The sequence below is a fragment of the Malus sylvestris genome, chromosome 11 (genome assembly GCF_916048215.2).
Source record: "Malus sylvestris chromosome 11, drMalSylv7.2, whole genome shotgun sequence".
NCBI lineage: Eukaryota > Viridiplantae > Streptophyta > Magnoliopsida > Rosales > Rosaceae > Malus > Malus sylvestris.
The window spans coordinates 28,154,440-28,176,552 of record NC_062270.1 but is presented as its reverse complement, the minus strand read 5'-3'; the positions used below and the strand labels follow the sequence as shown (position 1 = coordinate 28,176,552).

General features: G+C 38.1%; 3 protein-coding genes and 1 long non-coding RNA gene across 6 annotated transcripts; 2 read left to right on the top strand and 2 right to left on the bottom strand.

Moving 5' to 3' along the window:
- The first annotated feature begins 2,114 nt into the window (after positions 1–2,114).
- LOC126590529 (uncharacterized) lies at positions 2,115–3,111 on the top strand. The gene is made up of 2 exons (XR_007612088.1): positions 2,115–2,401; positions 2,668–3,111. It is a non-coding gene; the product is annotated as an uncharacterized LOC126590529 (long non-coding RNA).
- A 511-nt stretch (positions 3,112–3,622) lies between these two features.
- LOC126590528 (40S ribosomal protein S8-like) lies at positions 3,623–5,800 on the bottom strand. The gene is made up of 5 exons (XM_050255975.1): positions 5,679–5,800; positions 5,419–5,491; positions 4,552–4,885; positions 4,057–4,235; positions 3,623–3,888 (listed from the first exon to the last, which is right to left on the bottom strand). The coding sequence occupies exons 1-5, from the start codon at positions 5,680–5,682 to the stop codon at positions 3,810–3,812; spliced, it is 669 nt and encodes a 222-aa protein (XP_050111932.1). The 5' UTR covers positions 5,683–5,800; the 3' UTR covers positions 3,623–3,809.
- A 683-nt stretch (positions 5,801–6,483) lies between these two features.
- On the top strand, positions 6,484–9,065 carry LOC126591258 (probable cytokinin riboside 5'-monophosphate phosphoribohydrolase LOGL6). The gene is made up of 4 exons (XM_050256853.1): positions 6,484–6,977; positions 7,944–8,072; positions 8,267–8,452; positions 8,535–9,065. Exons 1-4 carry the CDS (start codon positions 6,774–6,776, stop codon positions 8,925–8,927), a joined length of 912 nt encoding a protein of 303 aa, XP_050112810.1. The 5' UTR covers positions 6,484–6,773; the 3' UTR covers positions 8,928–9,065.
- An 89-nt stretch (positions 9,066–9,154) lies between these two features.
- Positions 9,155–14,412, bottom strand: LOC126591257 (leucine-rich repeat receptor protein kinase HPCA1-like). 3 transcript variants are annotated; one of them, XM_050256850.1, is made up of 19 exons: positions 14,264–14,412; positions 13,902–14,025; positions 13,737–13,808; positions 13,444–13,518; positions 13,273–13,344; positions 13,009–13,170; positions 12,843–12,917; positions 12,690–12,761; positions 12,522–12,593; positions 12,356–12,424; positions 12,155–12,229; positions 11,939–12,010; positions 11,712–11,849; positions 11,140–11,627; positions 10,872–11,005; positions 10,619–10,747; positions 10,306–10,525; positions 9,959–10,194; positions 9,155–9,855 (listed from the first exon to the last, which is right to left on the bottom strand). In XM_050256850.1, exons 1-19 carry the CDS (start codon positions 14,352–14,354, stop codon positions 9,424–9,426), a joined length of 2,808 nt encoding a protein of 935 aa, XP_050112807.1. In that variant the 5' UTR covers positions 14,355–14,412; the 3' UTR covers positions 9,155–9,423. The 3 variants fall into 3 exon arrangements, with proteins under 3 accessions (XP_050112807.1, XP_050112808.1, XP_050112809.1); XM_050256851.1 differs by lacking the exon at positions 14,264–14,412 and having other exon boundaries at positions 13,737–13,797; XM_050256852.1 differs by lacking the exon at positions 14,264–14,412 and having other exon boundaries at positions 13,742–13,808; positions 13,902–13,956.
- Between the last annotated feature and the right edge of the window lie 7,701 nt (positions 14,413–22,113).

Sequence of the window (22,113 nt, the reverse complement as noted above, 5' to 3'; positions counted from 1 at the left end):
AAAACAAAGATAGTAAATTGGAAAAAATTACGGCAACAACTATATGTTTTAAAAATAACACTGTGCTGAAGTGGAGGGGAAAAATTCTCATCTACCTATATTGTCTGATTTTTTTTCCTAAACTATTGCAAACGTGGGACTTTTTGGGTGTTCTAGAATATCCGTACTCTAGGTGTTTTAATCGTTAGATCTTTTTTTGTTGCAAACGTAATGTGATAAGTGCTTACATTTAAAAAGCCAACAAAAGAAAAATTCCAAACGATCATGTGTCACATAAGATAAATTCATATTATTTGAGACTTAGCCCATAAGATAATATGGTTCTTTTGTTGGCTTTTGTGAGACTTAGCCCATAAGATGATTCAAATTCGTCTTTGCTAATCGAGACTTAGCAATAATATGGAATTTAAGAGGGGGGGGGGTGAGGGAGTGGGTTAAGTCTCACAGTAGACTACCAATAATATAGTTCAAATTTGCCTTTTGCGAGAATCAAACCTAAAATCTCTCATTTACTAGTGAAGATGACTGTCACTAGACTGTAGTACAATGTTATAATAATCCTTGGGTTTTTTTACTTTTCGAACAAATGATATTATCTACACTAAGCGGATGGGAGAGTGGACTAAGTCTCACAATGGGCCAACCATAATAATGTAATTTAAATTCGTCTTTGACGAGAATCGAACCTAAGAGCATCTCCAATGGAAGTCCCTATTTAGGGACTCCTACCACCAATTTTGAGTACTAATTTAAGGACTTATACGGAATCTTTGTGTTCCTAAAGGAATATTGCCTCCAATGGGAGTCCTTATAGTAGAATACTTAAATTTGAAGTATTTACGATTTTATGTGATAATTTGATTAGGTGCACAATTTTTTTTTATGTTAACCTTTTTTTAAGGCTTTTTATATTAGCACCCCACAAAATGTTGAATGCACCTCACATTAAAATTTAATATTAATGACTTACTTACTCTACTATGCAATGACAATTTTGACCTTATTAGGTTTAAAAAATAATAAAAAAATTAACTTTTAACGCATTATTTATCTACTTCAACTCTTAAAACCCCTCACACCCTCCATTGTTGAATAAAACTCTAAGCAATGAAACTACAAACATGTTGATTAAGAAAAATTATTTTTGACGAATGGAACACGAAATCAGTGTTTCGAAAGCTTTGAAATCATTATTATTGTTATTGAAAAACATTCAAATGAACCTAAACATTTTTTAAAATCATTCAATTTGAAATCATTCGGCAACCTAAAGTTTAGATGGTTTGAAATCATTCGGCAAAATTAAAAATGACTGTTATAAATTTGAGAAATGTGGGGTGTATAAAAAATGTGGGGTGTGTATAGAAAATGTAAGGTGTATATTAAGAATGTGGGGTGTGAGGGTATTATGGGGAAGGAAGTGGGGTGTAGTAAGATAATTTTTAATTGAAAAAGTAAATGTGAGGTGTATTAAGCATGTGTGGTTTATTCAACAATTTGTGGGGTGCTAATATAATAAGCCTTTTTTAATTAATTAGAAGCATTAAAATTAAAAACACTAAAAGCATTAGAATCTTCAATCAAGATTGTGCGCCCCGTTTTTACTCAAGGTGCAAATTTTTTTTGTTTATGTTAATCATTTTTTAATTAATTAGAAGCTTCAATCAATATTGTGGGCCCATTTTTCTACTCAAGGTTATCCATGTCCCTATATGTGAGGACATACACTATGTATCCAGTGAGTCCCTATACTTTAGGGACTCACTTTCCGACCCATTGGTTAAGCAAATGATATTATCTATACTAAGGGTGGGGAAGTGGGCTAAGCCTCACAATGGGCTAACAATAATGTGGTTCAAATTCGCGTTTGGTGAGAATCGAACCTAAGACCTCTCACTTACAAGTGAAAAGGAAGATCGTAATACTAAGTGGCCTCTTTCCGATCCATTGGTTAAGCAAATGATATTATCTACACTAAGGGTGGGGGAGTGGGCTAAGCCTCACAATGGGCTAACAATAATGTGGTTCAAATTCGCGTTTGGTAAGAACCGAACCTAAGACCTCTCACTTACAAGTGAAAAGGAAGACCGTAATACTGAGTGGCCTCCTTCTGATCCATTGGAGATTCATTTCGTCTCTATATTTGTTTTATACCCATTTTATACGGTAATCGTTCTTATTTGTAAATTCCAACAGAGATGCTCTAATATATCTCAAGTAAAGAATAATATCATTATTCTGTACTACGTGTTCATTCCTCGTTCTTTTAGATACATTTTTTTAACTGAAACAAATTAATTATCAAGCGAGACCCAAAATAGCGGCAAAATTACTTCCATGCTCTTCCCTCCGTCTCCAACTCGGTTCTTGTCGCTGTGTTTTAAAAGCTCAACCTTGTCAGGTATGGTTTCGCTTCGCCTATACGCAACAGCTAGCAGGCTCGTAATTAGCTACTCAGTCGTCTCTAATTACTTTGTTATACGCTTTTAGCTTAACCTAAAATCCACTTATCAAACCTAATCATGCATCTCTAAACCAACAATTTGTCGTACTTGAGAAATGCCTTCCAACTGTATGATGGAATGCCGCACTCAATTGTTTGGTCTGAAAACTCATTCTTTCATGTCGGTTTTCTGATAAATTCTATGCCTCTTCCTTATTCAAAAGCATACAGCAATTTGCGGAAGAAGATGGTAGTTTGCTTTCCCTCCACCCCCAAGAGGTTGGCAATGACGGTTGGGTGTTTCGTTTCTGCTGCTGCTCTTTTCGGTTTCGGTGCGCATCTCTCGTATGTCAACGTTGCCCCTCAACAAGCTCGAACCAAAGCTCGAAATGAATTTGTGAGAGAGCGGCTGAAACAGAAGTACGGCAGCAAATGATACAACACGCATGGTTTCCAGATATCAGTTCGGTTTTCGGATCGTATCCTGGTAGGGGTGGGACAAGTTTGAGGTGTGAATTTATGATCCATCCCTTGTGGGAACTCTTTCAGGGATGAACATCCAACTGTTTTTGTGGTTGTTTTGGTTTTTTGTTTGCTCAACATTTGTATGTATCAGTATTACAAGTTATAACAAGGATGAATACGCAAACTCTCATAACTGAAGAAAATGGAAGTGCAAAACTGGATTTAGCCAGTTGGCTGGAGCGTGCTCCATTCTGTGCATCCATATTCGAACCACCCCTCCCCGTAGTTTAGATAAGGTTCGGAACAATATGGTCCATTGTTCTCTCGAAAGAGGCTCTAACAAAGGAGAAATTCTAAGGTACAAACTCGAACCACATGGCAATCTGACCGCATACAAAACACCCTACAGGAGCGTCGAACGCAACTTTTATCGTCTTACGCAGACGTCTGGACATAAACTCCTAGTATAGGGATATACATCGGGTCGATAGACCATTTTTAGAACGCACGTATCACTAGAGCACCAGATACTCAGTAGGGCCTTGTGAGAGGCGGACTAGGGCCACACAGAAAAACTCTAAAATCACACAAACCTTTGCCCTTGATGCTTGAGGGTGGGTAGATAAAAATGTATATTTTGGTGCCGAGCATAATTAGCGGCAAAATGCAAGAAATATTCACGAGAAAATTAATCAAACTGCTGCTCCACATCCAAATAGTAAGCGTTTACGATTGCAAAAATAGAATTAATGATTGAGCATTCAACCACTAAAAACATTGTTTGGGGTAAAGCCAGTTGCAACTTCAAACTGAAATAAAGTGCAATCCCTTACAGAGTAGGAAACGACGAAACAAATGACATACTCTGAGTCTACAATCACTGAGTTCTGGTAACCAAAATTTAAGCTGCAGCTCCCTTCCCCTTCTTCCTCTGGAGCTTCTTCATGTAGAACTCCAGCTCTCTTCCCTCCAAGATATATCTGTAAAACATCACATATGAACAAGTATGATTAAACTTAACTTTGCAACAAGAAACGAAAAACAACCGTTACATCCATGCTTCCAACTCTAGCATAACTGCAAATAAACTAGTAAAGCACCTACAATAGACCAAATTGAAAAAAACACAGGAAGATAAAGTCACTTACCCATCGCAACGGCCACACTGACCAGGTCGTGATGAAATACAAGCCAACAGACGACCACCGCCAAATTGTTCTTCAATATGCTGGTCCAAGGTGCGAGTCTGTTGACGCTTCTCCAGCTTTCTGGCTACATGGTTGCTCTTCTTTGCCTCCTCAGCAGCAGCAGCAGGTGCCTCACCATCCTATATGATCACAAAACACGGCATCAGAGACCGTAAATTCTACTGTTCTTGACAACATTCTGCTCCTCCATCTCAAAGAGTACAAACATGTACATAAACATCTTCCAATCAATTTGTTATCAGCGTGCATAGCATACACCAAATATAATTGTTTCCACCATGTGAACACATCAAACCAATGTATAAACCATTATATTTCCTCTAGATGCAGAAACAATAAAAATTCACCAAATACGTAAAAACACAAAAGACAAGTCCAGCGATAACACACATAAAAAAACTTAAATCATTGGAAAAATAAAAAACAAAGTTCTACCTCTGCTTCTTTCTTGGCAGCGGCAGCAGTTTTCTTCTTGCGGCCAATTTCAACTCCGTAGTGCTGGAGGTACCACTGCTTGAATGGTGCTGCATCAACCTGAACAATGGCACTCTTCACCAATGTTTGAGTACGGACCAACTCATTGTTAGATGCATTGTACACAACATCAAGAAGACGGGTTTTGCGGGTCACGGCCTCGCTACCCCAGGAGAAATTTCCAGTGTCAAGCCTCAAAGCACGCCACTTGACATTTCCACCTCTAACCCTGATCCTCCTCACAGTCTTGTTGCTTGACAACTTGGTGTTAGCAGGTTGCCTTCCGAGCTCGTACCTGCAAACGAGAAGTGGAAACTAAATCAATTCCAAAATCATCAAGGCTTTAAAGTAACATCATTTTACACAAATGTGAGAATTCATTGAAATAACTAATATAAATCAATAAACAAATCTAAACCAACGAGCAGTACAGAACTTGTGTTCACAATAATCTGCGAAACCCTTGCACACACAAGTTCATAAATAAAGTTTAACAACACTGGTCACAATCTAAGAAATGGAGGGTTGGTGCCGTAATACATACAAATTACGGCAAACCCTTCGAGCAAGTGGAGACACACCACGGTGAATTATTTGTCAGAAACAAAAAGTTCACAAATTGCAAGGCAATCAAAATTCTTTCAACCTATGCAGTTATAAATCTCCTTAAATCACCCGATTAATTTCTTTAAAAGAATAAACAAATCATTGAATTCATTCATCAAATAAACAGGAGAAGCACATTATTCAAAAGGAAGGTGGCTCGGATAACAACTTGAACAAAAAAAAAAGAGCAGCTCAAATCAAAACAAAAGAAAGAAATATTACTTTCGCTTCTTCCTCCAAGCCTTCTTCTTGCCTCCAGTGGCACGTCTCTTGTGCATGGAATCTCGAGAAATACCTACAAAAATCACACAAAAACTCAAGATTTAGCATCACAATTCACAAATGCGATATCAAAAAAAAAAAAAAAAAAAAAAAAATCAAAACTTCAGATGAACAAATTCAGGGCTACCCATCACGGAAACAAAGTTGAAAAGACAGAAAATGGATACGAGATGGAGATAATAAGAGGATGAGAGAGGTACCCATTTTGGCGTTCTAGGGTTCTTCTGCTCCAGGAGTCTGCAGCAACGCGGCTAGGGTTTTGTGAGACAAGTGGAGTGGCAGGCGAGCTAGGTTTTTAGTACAAACGTAAGATGTTCAAATTACTATATTGTCCTCAGTGTTCTGGTGGTATTACCGGGCCCAAACTATCTCTTTACTTTGGGCGACTTTGGATCGGGCTTTTCCAAGAATCTGTACCTCCCGGTCCAGATTCAGTTTGGGTTGAAGTCATGTTTAGATCTTTGATGGACCCGAAGAGCTCAAACCCACTTTACATTATTATTATTTTATTTTATTTTGAAACAACACTTTACATTAGGTTTAGTCTTTCATTGATTGATCGAAGGTTGGTTTGAGATTACGATGCTTTTAAAAAAACATCTTATTAAAATCATTTTTACAAAAAATACATTTTTTCTGACAACATTATAAGTCAATGGTCATATTTAGTCGTCTATTACTCTAGGCATTCACACCTCCATTTATAACAAAGTTGAATTTACGATACAAATTTTGAGCCCAAATAAAATTTTGGAAAACTAATGAAAAGGGTTTGAAAACTTTGAGTTTTAATGATAAGGACAAAATAAAGGGTAAAATGAATAGTACCAGAATTGACTTTTTAGTGTAAAAATGTGATTTTTCGTTAAAGTAAACAGTACCGAGTGCTTTTCGTTAAAGTTTCCGTAAAATTTCTCTTTTGTTTTGTTTTTGTTTTTTTTTTTAAATTCCTTTTACATTTTTCCCATCATCCCTACTCTAGTTTTTCATATTCTACATTGATATTAAACAAATCCCAACTTGCTTGCTTGTATATATCGAAGCGAGTTGGACTGTTGGAAGTAGAACCCTATTCCCCTTCCCTCTCGAAAGGTTCCACATACACATATGCAGATTGTGAAAGCATAAACATCTGCGTTTCCTTCTTCTGTTTTGTTTTTGCATTCTCTTTCTAGTTTCTACCAATTTTCTGTGTTGAAATACTGATAATTTGAGTAAACAATACATAACCCACATTGAATCCATCCAAATATCATCCATCAAATCATTCTTCAAAGCATTTGGAAGATTTGAGAATGGGGTTTTCAGTGCTGGGATCAGTGGGCTCTCATATTTTAGTAAGAAATTCTCACGAAGGGACTTTGAAGATTCAATCTTTCAGGGAAAGAGAGAGACCCACCATTAGTTTCGAGCTCTCAAGGTCGAGGTCCTACCATGGAAGAATCAAGTCGAGCAAGTCTGAATTACTTGACTTTGATGAGAGAACAAGCCCAAATGAGGTATGTTGCTAATTTGTACTAATATTTGTTCGATTTTTTCCTTCCGGATTATGAATTAGACAACAGTAGTAAATTGTGTGTGTTTGTAGATTTTTTTTGGACTAATCTTGATAAGCATTTTACAAGGAAATTTGAAGGTTTTTTTTTTTTTACTTGTTCTTTTTAAACAAACGATATTATCTAACTAAGAGGAGGGGTGGACTAAACCTCACAATGAGTTATCAATAATGTCGTTCAAATTCGTTTTTAATGAGAATCAAATTTAAAACCTCTTATGTACAAGTGAAGATGAATACCATTAAACCGTAGTAGATAGGAGTAAAATAGTGGAATTGTAAATTGCAGTGAGTTTCCACGAATCCCATTAGTAAGGAATCCTTTTGGTCGAATGTTTTTTCTAGATATAGATTACACCAGGGAATTCGATACAGTTTGAACTGAGCTCTTGAGTGTATCCGACAACATTGGCAACGATTCTGTTGTTACTAAGTTATTTTGTCACTCAAATTCTCAACTAAGTCTGCTGAGAATTTGATCTTTTGTATAATTTGTTTTAATACTGCATATCCGAAAACGTTGCCCTGCTTTTACTACTAGTTTTGTGCAGGCAGGCATTATCTGTGTTCCAGGAGTATTGCTTACTATGAAATTATGAATACTTTGTTTCAACCGAATCATTACTGGGTTATTAGCTTTATCTTCTGACTGGGAATACATTGCAATGCTTTGAATTTACTGATACACTTGGGAGAGGAATGTGTCATTGCAAATTGATCTTTTATTTAACAAATTTTAGCATAGCGTGTGAAGCCGTTCTTTTGCTAACAGACGATATCTTATCCCAGTTGTCTTGCTCTTTACTGTTATTGCTTGTTTAAATAGAATAGTTGCTGGTTTAAGCTTAATTGACAGGCTGAATTGAAGCCTTTAAGAGCTTATTTCCTAATACTTGTTTATCGTTGAAAGGTCAGGAAAGAGATACAACGATGTTATGAACTGATACACAGACTTGGGAGAGGAGTCGTGTATTTGGGTTCTTCAAGGATGGGACCTGATCATTCACATTATTCGAAAACGCTAGAGTTAAGCACAGAGGTGAGTCACTTTTTCCTACCTCTATTTCCCTACAAATCACCCCTTCATGTAAAAAGTTTTTACGAGCATCAATTTAAAGGCAACGAGATTGCAGGACAGGAACCTGAGCTTTAAAACATCAAATGCATTATGGAATTTAATATGCTCAGTATTCTACTTCATTAAATTTGTATTTCTGCACATCTTCTGAGCAGATTGCAAATCTTCTGGGATGTACTTCATGGACTGGGGCTGGTCCAGGGCTAATGGATGCTGCTACTAAAGGTGCTTTGCGAGCAGGAAAATCGGTTGGTGGATTTAAGATTGGTAAAGAAGCTGGCGAATGGACAGCATCAAATTATCATCCCTACCTACCATCAGAAGTGTATCTCACATGCAGGAAAGATATAATTATTTGTTAGAAAGTTCATAAGTGCATTTTAGAACTGCTACCAAATTGTATAACTGCTTCATAATTGCAGGTTTTTCTCTGCTAGGAAGCATGGTTTGGTAGATGCTGTAGTTAGAAGCAGTAGTTCCGAACGGACTGCTGTTGTTGCTCTCCCTGGTGGGATTGGTACTCTCGATGAAGTTTTTGAGATATTAGCACTGATTCAACTGGAACGAATTGGGTCAAAGCTTCCAGTTCCGTTGTTGTTGATGAACTACGACTCATTCTATTCAAAGCTACTAAACTTCCTTGATGATTGTGAGGACTGGGGCACCCTCTCCAAGGGAGAGCTTGCATCACTTTGGAAGGTTTGTGATAGCAACTCAGAGGCTTTGGCTTATTTGTCAGAGTTTTACGACTTACCTCTTAGCGAGAGAGGAAGGCATGACAACGAATTGGAAAGTGCAAGCGGAAAATTGTGTTAATGAGATTTGCAGTTGAAGTGGTTGTCTGTAGAATGCCTTTTCCATTCAAGCAATGGTCTCAAAATCTGTTGTAACTTAATCACACTTGCCTGCGGAAATATTGTTCACTGCCTGAATTTTAGATTTCTATTTTCCTCAGTCGTAGTTGAATGCGGATTTCGCAAGTAAGAGTCGACATTGGCAGTCGGTTCAGCGGCAAATATGAGTCAAGCTGCGCAATCACCATGTTACCCTTCATCTAGTGTGAAGTTTAAACCTGGTTCTTTTTCTTCGAGGGTGTAGAGAAATTTGGAAAATAAGATGACAATGTAATTATTCTACTCTAAACTAAACTAATTTACAGGAATGGGGATTTGAACTCGTGTGCAAGAGGGCGAGCACATTGCATTGATTAACTGACCTAACCCACGTCTACGAGAGAGCTGAAACATGAAATGATTTACCAACGTTTGCAAGAGGGCGGTAACATAAACCGATATGTAATCTTGGAATATAATCAAGAACTTGACTGCCTTGAGGACGGCAGCAAATCATCGGCACTTGTGTAGTCATAACTTGGTGAACTGGACGCTGATCGATCACCAGTGTTCAAACCAGCAAGCTGCATTATGTTCTCGATCTCTTTCACCACTTCCCCCATTCTAGGGCGTTTATCCTGCTGCTCTTCTACGCACAGCATCGCCAAATCAACAAAAATTTCCAAACCTTTCAGATCTGTTCCCGAACCCATAGCCGGGTCAAGAACTTGATGAAGGTTGTACAGAGATTTTGTCTTATCCATTGCCATCTGCACCACTCTCACTATATACTTCCCTTGCTCTATTGGCCTTCTAGCAGTTATCAGCTCCAACATTACCACGCCGAAGCTATAAACGTCACTTTTCTCTGTCAACTGTTGAGTCATGTAATACTCGGGATCCAAGTAGCCCTACACCAGCAGAGATAATCGACCTCAGTTAGGATGATACCGTGATATTTTGTACAAAGATGCAATACTTGTACTCGAGGAGTTGATAAGTTCTTTAACTTACCATTGTCCCCTTAACTTGAGTACTTATGTGATCTGTTTCACTGTCAGACATAGACTTGGAGAGACCGAAATCAGCAACTTTTGCTGTTAAATCTTTATCGAGCAATATGTTGCTTGATTTAATGTCGCGGTGTATAATGGGAGGGTTTGCGTGTTCATGAAGATAGGCCAGACCTCTTGCTGCACCAAGAATTACTTTAAGTCTCCTCATCCAGTTCAGCCTGATTCCAAACTTCCCTGCATTCACAATTCTCTAATCGATCATTCTCACACGAGAAAAAATTGAACGAAACAATTGGAGCTTCAAGGTCCTATTTAGATTTGAAGATGAAGAAATGAATTGAATACCTGAAAGAATTCCAAATAAATCGCCATTCGGAACATACTCGTATACCAAGATTTGTTCACCTTGCTCCAAACAAAAACCAACAAGGCTGACAAGATTCTTATGATGTACTCTTGATAGAAGCTCAACCTCAGCTTTAAACTCAGGCCCTCCCTGCATAGATTCTCTTTTAGATCTTTTAATTGCAACCATTTGGCCCGTAGGAAGAACTCCTCGATACACCTATAAAATGTTACCGAATGATGTCATATTGTCACTATCTAGCAGTATTTTTGTAAGTCACATTTTGTAACTGTGTAGGGTTTAGGAGTTAACCTTTCCATAACCACCAGATCCAACATCATTAGCATCTGAAAAACCGTTGCTGTATTTCCTAAGCTCTTCAAAAGAGAACAACCGTGCTCCTTTTAGGTCCGGAGAATTAGCACTGCTATAAGTCCTGGTCTGCAGAATTCGTAGACAGAAAAACAATAACTAAGCTTACTGCCTTATGATGAAGAATAATGTGTTGAGTCTGTTATAATTTTTTCTCTACCGCCTTTTGAGTTATCGATGAACAACATCTTACCAAAAGGATTGACCTTCTCCATGGATCATCTGCTTGTCTCTTTTGGTGGAGAGCATAAAACCCTAGAAGGGCTAACAATAACACAAGTGTGGAACCACCAACTGCTGCACCAATTATCAAGCCCTTGCTTGATCCTGCAGCACACCTCGAAATCATGAGAAATGAAAAGAGAGATATGTCATCAGTTATCAGATCGAGTTAACATTGTCAACTTTTAAAGCAGAAGTGCAACTAGTATTTCTAAGTTCAGAGTCACTTTCAGACTTACCTCCTGAATTCGGGTTGTCATAAGGGAAAACACAAGAGAAGGGTCCATAAAAACTTGGACGCACACCCGCCAGAGTCTGGTTGCTAATCATGGACGCAATGGCTGAAGATCCAGTTTTGTTGAAGTGGTCTTGGCCAGCCGGGAAGATTAGTATGTAGAGTTTCAGGTGAAAAGAGGAATCCCAGTAAGGATTACTAAGAGCAACTGAATCCACTGGAAGGTTATAGGACTGAAGGGTTTTTAGGAGAGAATCCTGAAGAGCTGTGAAATAAATGAAGTTTCCCAAGTTGGAGAAAGAAACAAATATGAAGTCTAGAGTTCCTGTGTAGGGATATGCACATTTACAGTTGGGGGAAGAAACCTGCCCTGGACTACAAGCAACTTGCGTACAGTTACTTGGTGGTGGCGAAATTGGGGAACTGGTTGGAGAAACAGTGCAGTAGTTATTTGCCATGTTTGTTCCCTCACAAATTGGATTATCAACGAGGCTGCAAAAGATAACGGACCATTAATCATGACAGTTTGACAAACAATTGGACATTGATATTCAATGTATGAGAACTATAGCTTACATCAATGTATAGTTGGACCCTCCATCACTTCGTGTAAGGTCGGTAATGAAGTTCTTCTCCAGATCAATTAGCTGCAAACGGTTGCTAGAAATGGTTCCAAGATCCAATAAACCATTGATCTTGTTGTTCCTCAGTAACCTGCAATAGCCCACAGGTTAGATTCATAATCACTTTACAACCACTTTACACTTAAGCTAGGTGTTATTAGAGATCAGTATGATACTCACACCGTCTCCAAACTGGAAAGGCTGAATAAGGCCGGAGGAACTTCTCCCTGAAGTCCCGTGTTCTCCATCATTCTGCCATACAGGATTGACAGGTACATTAATTCGGAGCATTTACTGTGATATTTCAAATGGAATAACATATACTCGAACTCAAACTGCATCCAGATACACTCAAACACACACACACGTGGTATATTGAGGAGGAATGAAACATACAATGTTGTCAAATTCTGCAATGTCGAAAACCAAGTAGGAACATCTGTTGCATCAAAGGTATTGTTGCTCATATCCCTGCAGATCAATGATATGGAATATATATGATTGTAACCATTTTTAGTCATGGGAAAAAGTGATGAAATTCATAAAGCGTAACATCTTTTAGATCGAACTTGAAAAAATCAGTAATGTTGCACTTACACATAGTTCAGGCCATTCAAGCTAGTAAGGTTTGGCATGGGGCCAGTCAGCTGATTGTTGGACAAGTGCCTGAAAACATATTACCATTAGTCTCTCTTTAGTAAAGTGAAATCCAAACAACATGTTCAAAAGTGCGAATTCTTTGTCTGGTAAGCCGTTTTCTTACAGTTCGGCCAATTTTGTTAGATTGTTGAGGCTTGAGGGAACGGACCCATTTAAGGAATTCCTATCAAGGATTCTGTACCAGAACAAGATATTCAGTACAACTAGATACAAGCCACAACTTAGAAATATCTTGGTATAAATCTCTTGTGAATATGAAATAGACACTTACACTGCCTGCAGTGTCTGCACTTGTCCGAGAGTGGAAGGTATGACGCCAGTTAGATTATTTCGGTCAAAAACCCTGCACAGACAAAGATACTCGAAGCAGCTAAGGTAATGTGTTTCTCTTACCAACTGAGATTTTCAGGTGAAGGAAACTTACACATGTACCAGAAACATTTGTGAACTGAAAAGTCGAGGAGGAATTGTACCAGAGAGCTGATTATTTTGAAAATGACTGTATTTGAAGTGTATAAAAGAATCAGAGGGGCATAAACCAAAGGGAGGCAAAAGATTAGTCAGCTCAGGGTTAACTAGAATTGACGTACAAGTGCCTTGCCCTATGTAACATATCAAGACCGGGTGCAGTCCTGTTAGATACTGGGATTGGTCCCTGAAGTTGGTTGTCAGAAAGGTCCAGAAAGGAAAGATTGGTCATATTACCAATGGAAGGTGGAATCCGGCCACTGAAGCTATTGTTTTTCAAAGATCTGCAGCAGGATATAAATGAAGAGTTTCCATGTTATAGCATATTGGCCTGTTTAAACGCCTTGTTTGGAATGATCAAGGGCGAGAGGGAGAGGAAGGCTTACAGATAAGAAAGCTGCTTTAGAGATCCCATAGTGTCTGGAATTGGACCGAAGAAACTGCAACCAACCAGGTTTCTGACATGTAAAGAAGAAAGCAACAAGGTAGTTAGGTGGATGAATAATCACATACCGAAAATTACTACGAAAGTGAAGAAACCGGTAATTCTTTTTTACAAGTATACTAGTTTGGTCAACTTTCCAATTGATGCCGGAAGCAGTCCTTTCAGGCCCCTGTTAAAAGACAGATTCCTATATGAAAAAAGGGTGAGAAAAGAGTTACAAAAGACTAATGAGAAATCTATTAACCAAGAAATGAATCAAATAATGAAGTGAAAGCTGAAGTAATTTCAATAACGATTAAAATGCTTTGAAAGAAAAATCCTGGATTTTTTGGTTCACATATTAGTTGCAAGTGAAGTATCATAATTATGTAAAACGCAATGCGGAGAATCAGATTGAAGACGTACAGAACCTCAAGCTCAGATAACAGCTCGATATCGCTGGGAACCGAACCTGTCAAAGCCATATCTGCCAATGCTCTGAAATTAAAGAAGCCATTGGTATCCGAAAATGGAAGAAAATTAAGCAACATCCAGGAGCAATGAAAATGGTGGAAACAGGCAAAAACTTACATGGAGGTTACATGCGAATTTGTGCACGTAACACCTTCCCAGCTGCCATTACCACAAGGATCTGAACCCACCCAACTGGTTGGTCTTATGTTCCACTCATCCATGAGAATCTTCATAGGGACATCTGCATAGAATTTAACACAGTTCAATGCTTGAACCGCCATCCATGGATCTATCAATCTATTATACCGTACTACTTCACTGTCATATTGATAAGTCCATAATCATCACAGAGGGAATGGTTATGAACTACTTTACAAGTCTAACTATGATCCAAACTTTTGAATGCCGCTAACGAGTTATGCCCATTTAATGGAGAAGAAGCAGTTACATAAAGGACGTAGCAGTTGGATAAAACTTACATTCCTGAATGCTTGCCTCTACTGCAATAACAAAGAAAGGGATCAACACATGCAGGGGAAACACATGATCAGTGGCTCGAGTTCGATCCATCCCTTTGCTAATTCAGGCCTTATTGGGCTTTCAATTCTTGATATTATTCTTCTCACAAGGAAGGCAGATATATATGGTACAGACTTGAATTACAAGGTATGAGTATACAATAATATTCACCCTACGGCTTCAAACGGGAAATAAATCCCCCTAGATACACACAAAAGTCAACGCACTCCACAGTCCTCCTCAAGTTGGTGCGTAAAGGTCATTCATGCCCAACTTGTCAAGTGAGTAGTAGAAGACTTGACTTGCAATGGCTTTTGTCAGGATGTTTGCCAACTAATCTTCTGATTTTACAAAAGGAAATTGAATAATATTTGCATCTAACTTCTCCTTAAGAAAATGTCTATCCACTTCCACATGTTTAGCCCAATCATGTTGAACTAGATTATTCAAAATATCAATGGCCGCTTTATTGTCACATAATAGATTTGATGCAGGGTGGGTACCCAAGTTCTGTAAATAACCGCCAAAGCCATAATAATTCACATACTCCTTTCGCCATACCTCTATATTTTGCTTCTGCACTTGACAAAGAAACCACTTTCTGCTTCCTACTCTGTCAAGTCACTAAATTGCCTCTGATAATGTAAAGTACTCCAAAGTAGACCGTAATATTTCCCGCCCAATCCCCATCAGTATAACCATCCACTTGAAAATGTCAATTCTTCGAAAACATGATGCCTCCACCTGGTGCGGACTTCAGTTAGCAAAGGATTCGTTCAACCGCACCCATGTGGGCTTCCCTCAGAGAGTGCATAAAGTGGCTTACAACACTCATTGCATACACAATGTCGTGTCTAGTGTGAGATAGGTAGAATGATCAATCAACCAACCTCTGATAGTGGTCTTTGTTAGTTGAAATTTTCAAGTGAGTAGTAGAAGACTTGACTTGCAATGGCTTTTGTCAAGATGTTTGCCAACTAATCTTCTGATTTTACAAAAGGAAATTGAATAATATTTGCATCTAACTTCTCCTTAAGAAAATGTCTATCCACTTCCACATGTTTAGCCCAATCATGTTGAACTGGATTATTCAAAATATCAATGGCCGCTTTATTGTCACATAATAGATTTGATGCAGGGTGGGTACCCAAGTTCTGTAAATAACCGCCAAAGCCATAATAATTCACATACTCCTTTCGCCATACCTCTATATTTTGCTTCTGCACTTGACAAAGCAACCACTTTCTGCTTCCTACTCTGTCAAGTCACTAAATTGCCTCTGATAATGTAAAGTACTCCAAAGTAGACCGTAATATTTCCCGCCCAATCCCCATCAGTATAACCATCCACTTGAAAATGTCAATTCTTCGAAAACATGATGCCTCCACCTGGTGCGGACTTCAGTTAGCAAAGGATTAGTTCAACCGCACCCATGTGGGCTTCCCTCAGAGAGTGCATAAAGTGGCTTACAACACTCACTGCATACACAATGTCGTGTCTAGTGTGAGATAGGTAGAATGATCAATCAACCAACCTCTGATAGTGGTCTTTGTTAGTTGAAATTTGGTCAGGGTACACGGCAAGATGATGGTTTTGAATGATAGGAGTGTCAACCAGTTTACAATCAAGCATTTCGACTTCTGTCAACAAATCCAAAACATATTTCCTTTGAGATAGAAATATGCTCTGTTTCGGCCGAGCCACTTCCATACCCAAAAAATTCTTAAAGCCACCAAGATCCTTCATCTCCATCTCGGTTGCCAAGTGATCTTTTAACTTCAAGATTTCTTTCTTGTCACTGCCTGTAACAAACATATTATCCACATAAATAATGAGTGTTGTTAACTACTCATTCGACGTTTGATAGTGCATGGTCGGAATTGCTCTGCCTGAACCCATACTTTGTCATGGCCGTTCGAAACCTCCCAAACCACGCCCTGTTGGAAATGTGCCCTAAAACCAATCATATGATGATACTTTACGGACATTTCACATGTTAAACTAATATAGTTTAATATAAAGGGCAAATATTATTGTTTGAAGTCGTCTCATATAAATGTTATACGCTTAAACGATAAGTCCAAGGAATATGTAATTGGGAGAATGCGAACTAAAAAAGTTAGATTCATGAGACCATTCTCTTTTGTATACATATCCTAAACGTTCCTGATCATAGGATTGCCAATTGGGCATTGACAGTCCGTTAAGATCAGTACTGCTATGTCTTCTCTTAGGGAAAGTGACTGGTCTCGAGTCATTGGTGTGACTGACACCAAGACAAGTACGTAGGTGCTCAATAGAGAATGAGTTTATTGAACGCGATCAACAAGGAGTTCTCATACTCATGTCACATGAGAACTTTTGGTTGGGATAATGCAAAGTAGTCCTTTAACCTGAGGCATCATAGTTGTCTTATGGTTAGGTCCTTGATCTTTGACTATGTCAAAGTCACTCCATCCGAAAGTGTCCACGACATAGTTAGGGTTAAGCCACTTAGCCATGGAGGCAAGTGAATGCGCAACAAGGGATCTCTAACCTTCAAACTGTTTGAGGGAGAATACTCTATGATATGATTAAGAATCTCTGGCTAGAGTATGAATAAGATTTAGGAAGTCGTTTCAAATCACATTCAAGGTAATCATATAAGTAAATGAATCACATTGGATAGTAGACATGAATAAACTATCAAACCAAACAATGTGGTCAAGAGTATTATATTAGAGAAAGATCGTATTGCATTGTAATCCTAAATTGAATAGGTTCTCCACCTCTTCTGATTAGCTTGGGTAACCATGACATACTGCTAGGTGTCACTCATGGTTTGTGGAAGCCCTAAACGTGTATAATCACTAAAGGGAGAATTGAAAGTAAGTTTCAATTCACAATCGATTTGAAAGAGTTCTAATCGCCCACTGCCTCGCTAAAAGGAACCTAATGGATCGCACACCGTGCAAGGTAATGCTTGAAGAATTTGACGAAGATGAGTAAGGACAATTAAATGGTTTAATTGTTTATGGCAAGAATTCATTAATATGTTAATTAATCAAACGAATAAGTTCGTTTTAAACCTTGAGTTAGTTTTGGGCCTTAAAGCCCAAATTGGGCTTCGAATCGTCAAGCCCATTAGCTTAAGTTGTATGACAACTTAACAAACAAAATTCAAGAAGCCCAAAACATCCCAAAGGCTTGGGAAAACCGGCCATAGAGAGAGGAAAGGCCTTTTGGTCCAAAATGCATACAAAAGTTGAAAGCATAGAAGGGGTATCTTTGCTCCATCCTCATTAGGGTTTTCTAAGGATGAAAAGTGTGAAAAACTCTCTCTCTTTTCTCTCTAGAATAGCAGGCCACCATGGGAGAGTTTACTAGCATCTAACTCTTCCATGGCCACTCATCTTCTTCCTCAACCATCCTTGGTGTCGGAACTTAGAGGTCTCCAACTTTGGGGACTTTTGGAGAAACCAATTCTTCCATCCATATCCAAGAAGGCATGGAGCCAAGAAGCAAAGTTCCTCCATCCACATCCATGGAGCCAAGGAGTAAGGTGACAAAGGAAAGAAGGCCCTCACATGGGTGATTAACCTTTGCTAAGCAAAGAGGTGCTTCAAAGGTATAAAGTTTCTCAACTCACTTTGTTTTGAGTTGAGTCTTGGTTCACCCTTCTACTAGGCTTTGAATTTCATGGGTAATGTTTTGTTTTTGAGTGCATACAAGCATGATTCCGCCTTTAAATGTTAATTGCATGCCATAGATGTTGCTCAAATGAACATGTTTTCACAAAATTTCCTTCACGCCCGAGGTGATTGTTTCAGTCCATACAATGCCTTGTTCATTTGCATACTACTCCTCATTTTGATATTGAACTCAACCATACCTTCAGATCACGCGTTGGTTGAATTTTGAGTGGTCAACGCGGAGTAACTCGAAAGCCCCGACTCGGTGAGTTCTACATCAATGTGATCTCGATCGCAACCCAAGGTTTTGAAGGTCGGGGAAGCTTCCACACAACTCCAGGGAGACCCTAGATTAAGTTTGGAGTGAAGTTAATGTGAGAACCCACAGTTTCAAGGAGTTAACATAAGGTCTAAGATCTTTGAGCTAATTTCAGACAATTTTCGTCCACTTTTTGGACTTTCTGAATGTACAAACTTGTTCTCCTATTCATTCCCTTCATCTCCATATAAAATGCATTGAAAATGGTTGAGAAATGAAGAATATATGAAGTTTTGAAAAAATTTCAGAAACTAGCGATTTTCCCAATTTTTGGCGAAACCAAACGGCGGCAGATGGCGAGGCTCAACGAAGAAGACAAGGAATATTCCTTCAAAGTTGACGGAATATTCTAACAGCGTCAGGTAACGCCGTTAACTTTTAACGGAATATTTCGTCACTTTAACAGAATATTCCTAACTATTGTTAGGTTTCTGTCAAACGTGTGCAAGCGCGTGGCTGTGTGTATGGTCGTGGGTTGGACGGGGCATGAAGGCGTGTTCGGCCTCCGACCGACGAGTAGTTTTTACATGCAGGTTCGTGACTTCGAGTAGAATATTTTGGTATATTCAAACCTTCCGTTTGAGCAAATTATGGGAAGTTTTTCCTAGTTTTTCTGTATATGTCCTATTAATTAATTATTAGTAGTTGTTTCACATATAGGGGAAACTTACCCTGAGGACGTAAGTGGACAAGCGAGGCTAGGGGGCTACGACCCTACGACATACCAGTGAGTGGACATTTTGTTTTCATATATATACACACTTTATAGTTTCCACAAATGCTTTTAAACTATGTTATGCATATTATGCCATGAGTTATATAATTTTAAAATTGTTGTTATGTGGTTGAGATTTATATATTTGATAATGGCATATTCATATGCATTTTACTTGCTCATAAATATTACGTTATTGTGAAATGCTAAGTCATTCTACGGGACGTGCAGGTGAGTTTATTGTATTGTTGGAATGATTGAATTGTTTGGCATACTCATATTCATATAGTAGGCTCATCATTGCTACACTCAGGTGTTAGTGCTTAGCCCAAGGCTAGGCTAGTCCTTCACGTGTATGTTCATCTCCCACACCGCACGCTCACCTTGGATCCAAGTAGGTGCTAGCTTGTTGTACATGTCACATTAGGTGACTTCGACTCGTAGGTGACCCACGCATAGCGCTAGCTTCACGTGATACTAGAGCTTATATTATTATTACACCTAGCCTATCGTACAGGTCACATTAGGTGACTCCGACTCGTGTGTTAGCCTAGATGGATGAGCAATAGGTGTAGTCGTACATGTCACATTAGGTGACTTCAATTGCTTGCTAGTATAGCTTGTTGAGCACCTGATTATATTCATATTGTCGTTGACATATTCTGTTGTGGCATCTGTATAAATTTATTGCTGGCATGCATTTGGCTTCATACTTATACGTAGTATGATTTTCTGGAAACTATACTTGTTTTACAGCGAGGGTTTAGTATATTTGTAAAATAAAAGGATTTTATAAACCTTTATTTTTGTGCCCACTCACCCTTCTATTTTTATCTCCTCCAGGTCCTAGTTAGTTGATTTATCTCTTGGCGTACGAGGAATAGCTGGTGGATTTTGACATATCTCCATCTTAAGGTAAGAACTTATATATAGTTGTGTAATAAGTACTTCTCTCGTTCGACTGCTTTACCCTTTGTTATCTATGCTCTGAATATTAGTAGTTTATGGGTTGTAACCACTACTGCGCACTCATTTTATTAGTTAATTAATTTCTAGTTTCGGTTTTAATTTATTCACAATTTTCTTTTATCACTTGCACTTTTGGTTACGTCACCTTCACGTGAAGGCCAACACGCCTTCATTCCAGTCAGGATGTGTCATGGGCTTCCCTCAGAGAGTGCACAAACTGGCTTACAATACTCATTGCATACACAATGTCGTGTCTAGTGTGAGATAGGCACAATGATCACCCAACCAACCTCTGATTGGTCTTTGTTAGTAGAAATTTGGTCAGGGTACACGACAAGATGATGGTTTTGAATGATAGGAGTGTCAACCAATTTACAATCAAGCATTTCGATTTCTGTCAACAAATCCAAAACATATTTCCTTTGAGATAGAAATATGCTCTGTTTCGGCTGAGCCACTTCCATACCCAAAAAATACTTAAGCCCACCAAGATCCTTCATCTCCATCTCGGTTGCCAAGTATAATCTTTTAACTTCAAGCTTTCTTCCTTATCATTGCCTGTAACAAACATATTATCCACATAAATAATGAGTGTCGTTAACTACTCATTCAACGTGTGATAGTGCATGGTTGGAATTGCTTTGCCTAAACCCATACTTTATCATGGCTATTCGAAACCTCCCAAACCACGCCCGAGATGATTGTTTCAGTCCATACAATGCCTTATTCAATTTGCATGCTACTCCTCATTTTGATACTGATGTATACTCTGGTGGGATATTCATGTACACCTCTTCTGTAAGATTTCGGTGTAAAAATGCATTTTTCACATCAAATTGTTGTATTGGCCAATCTAAATTAGTTGCCAAAGAAAACAACACTCTAACTGTTTTGATTTTTGCTACCGGAGCAAATATTTCTGTATAATCAACGTCATATCATATGTATGAGTATAACATTTGGCCACAGGTCGTCTCGTGTACCTTTCAAGCTAATGCCGATGGAATGAACAATATAAAACCATTGAGCTACCTGCTTTTACAAAGTCCACGATGAACTTCACAATGAAAAAAGTAAACGGTATTCCCCATAATTTTAACCAATCGGGAAACAATTGGTCGATCCATAGGCCATATTTTAAGTAAAAAGACTAGAAGTGTATTTTTGGAACCAGGAAAAGTACAATCTTGAACAATTCTTCATACAACCTCAAAATTGTCGTAACGAAAGAAACATTCAAATGAAAAAAATTAAAAAAGGAAATTTTTTTTTTTAAAAACTCAAATATATATTAAAATTCAAATATTTTTGTGATAAAATTTAACAACGATAAGGACGAGAGTTTAGCAGCCACTAAAAACAAACTGATCCAGCTGAGAAGATCTGCCGGCCTGACGTTGTAACCTTTCGTGTAAACTAGAGGCTAAATCTATAGATTAAATATTTTAGACATGACATAAAAGTTGATGATTGAATTATTACTTAAGTGTTGATTAACATGCTTATTTCTTATTGGTGACACATCATTTAATTTGCAAATTTAATCTACCTATCATTACCATTTTGTTTATATTCCTTGTCAGTGTGGTGGGGCCTAGCCAATTAAACAAGAGAGATTTTTCAGTGTGATCAGAACACAGGATGGTACGCCACTTGTTACTGTAGAAATGATGGAATATGTATGTTAAAAAGTTAATAATTTAAATATTAAAGATTTTCATCATTTATATAAAAATACGTGATATACCACTCTTATTCTGATCACAATGAAAATTTTCTCATCAGACACATCCTCCTCCTGTTTCACATTCTATCTTTTTCCCCAGCCAGGTAAGGATCTCCCACTTTGAGTATTGACCTTCAAGTTGTAATTTGTTTATTTATTTATTGATCTCACTTAATCCCACTATTGAGTATTGGCCTTCAAGTTGTAATTTATTTATTTATTGATGACACGATTATATTTGAGCGGGACCATAGTAACAGAGATGGGTTGTTAGATGACAACAACTTATATAGAACATAAATATTAGATTTTCTTAAATATTATGATCAAATAATGCAATGTCGTGTGAAAAAAGCATTCAAACATAAATGTTATGAGCGGATGCATAGCAAACATTATGATTCTTTTTT

What these genes read in the sequence shown, in the direction of transcription:
- LOC126591257 (XM_050256850.1), bottom strand. Translation starts at nt 14,354, where the DNA reads ATGGATCGAACTCGAGCCACTGATCATGTGTTTCCCCTGCATGTGTTG. An exon ending in CTAAAGCAGCTTTCTTATCT is followed by an intron (nt 13,171 to 13,272) that starts GTAAGCCTTCCT and finishes ATCCTGCTGCAG; the next exon opens with ATCTTTGAAAAACAATAGCT. An exon ending in GGGTCCAACTATACATTGAT is followed by an intron (nt 11,628 to 11,711) that starts GTAAGCTATAGT and finishes TATCTTTTGCAG; the next exon opens with CCTCGTTGATAATCCAATTT.
- LOC126591258 (XM_050256853.1), top strand. Translation starts at nt 6,774, where the DNA reads ATGGGGTTTTCAGTGCTGGGATCAGTGGGCTCTCATATTTTAGTAAGA. An exon ending in AGAGAACAAGCCCAAATGAG is followed by an intron (nt 6,978 to 7,943) that starts GTATGTTGCTAA and finishes TATCGTTGAAAG; the next exon opens with GTCAGGAAAGAGATACAACG. An exon ending in CGCTAGAGTTAAGCACAGAG is followed by an intron (nt 8,073 to 8,266) that starts GTGAGTCACTTT and finishes TCTTCTGAGCAG; the next exon opens with ATTGCAAATCTTCTGGGATG.
- LOC126590528 (XM_050255975.1), bottom strand. An exon ending in GCTTGGAGGAAGAAGCGAAA is followed by an intron (nt 4,886 to 5,418) that starts GTAATATTTCTT and finishes TCTCGTTTGCAG; the next exon opens with GTACGAGCTCGGAAGGCAAC. An exon ending in CAGTGTGGCCGTTGCGATGG is followed by an intron (nt 3,889 to 4,056) that starts GTAAGTGACTTT and finishes GATGTTTTACAG; the next exon opens with ATATATCTTGGAGGGAAGAG.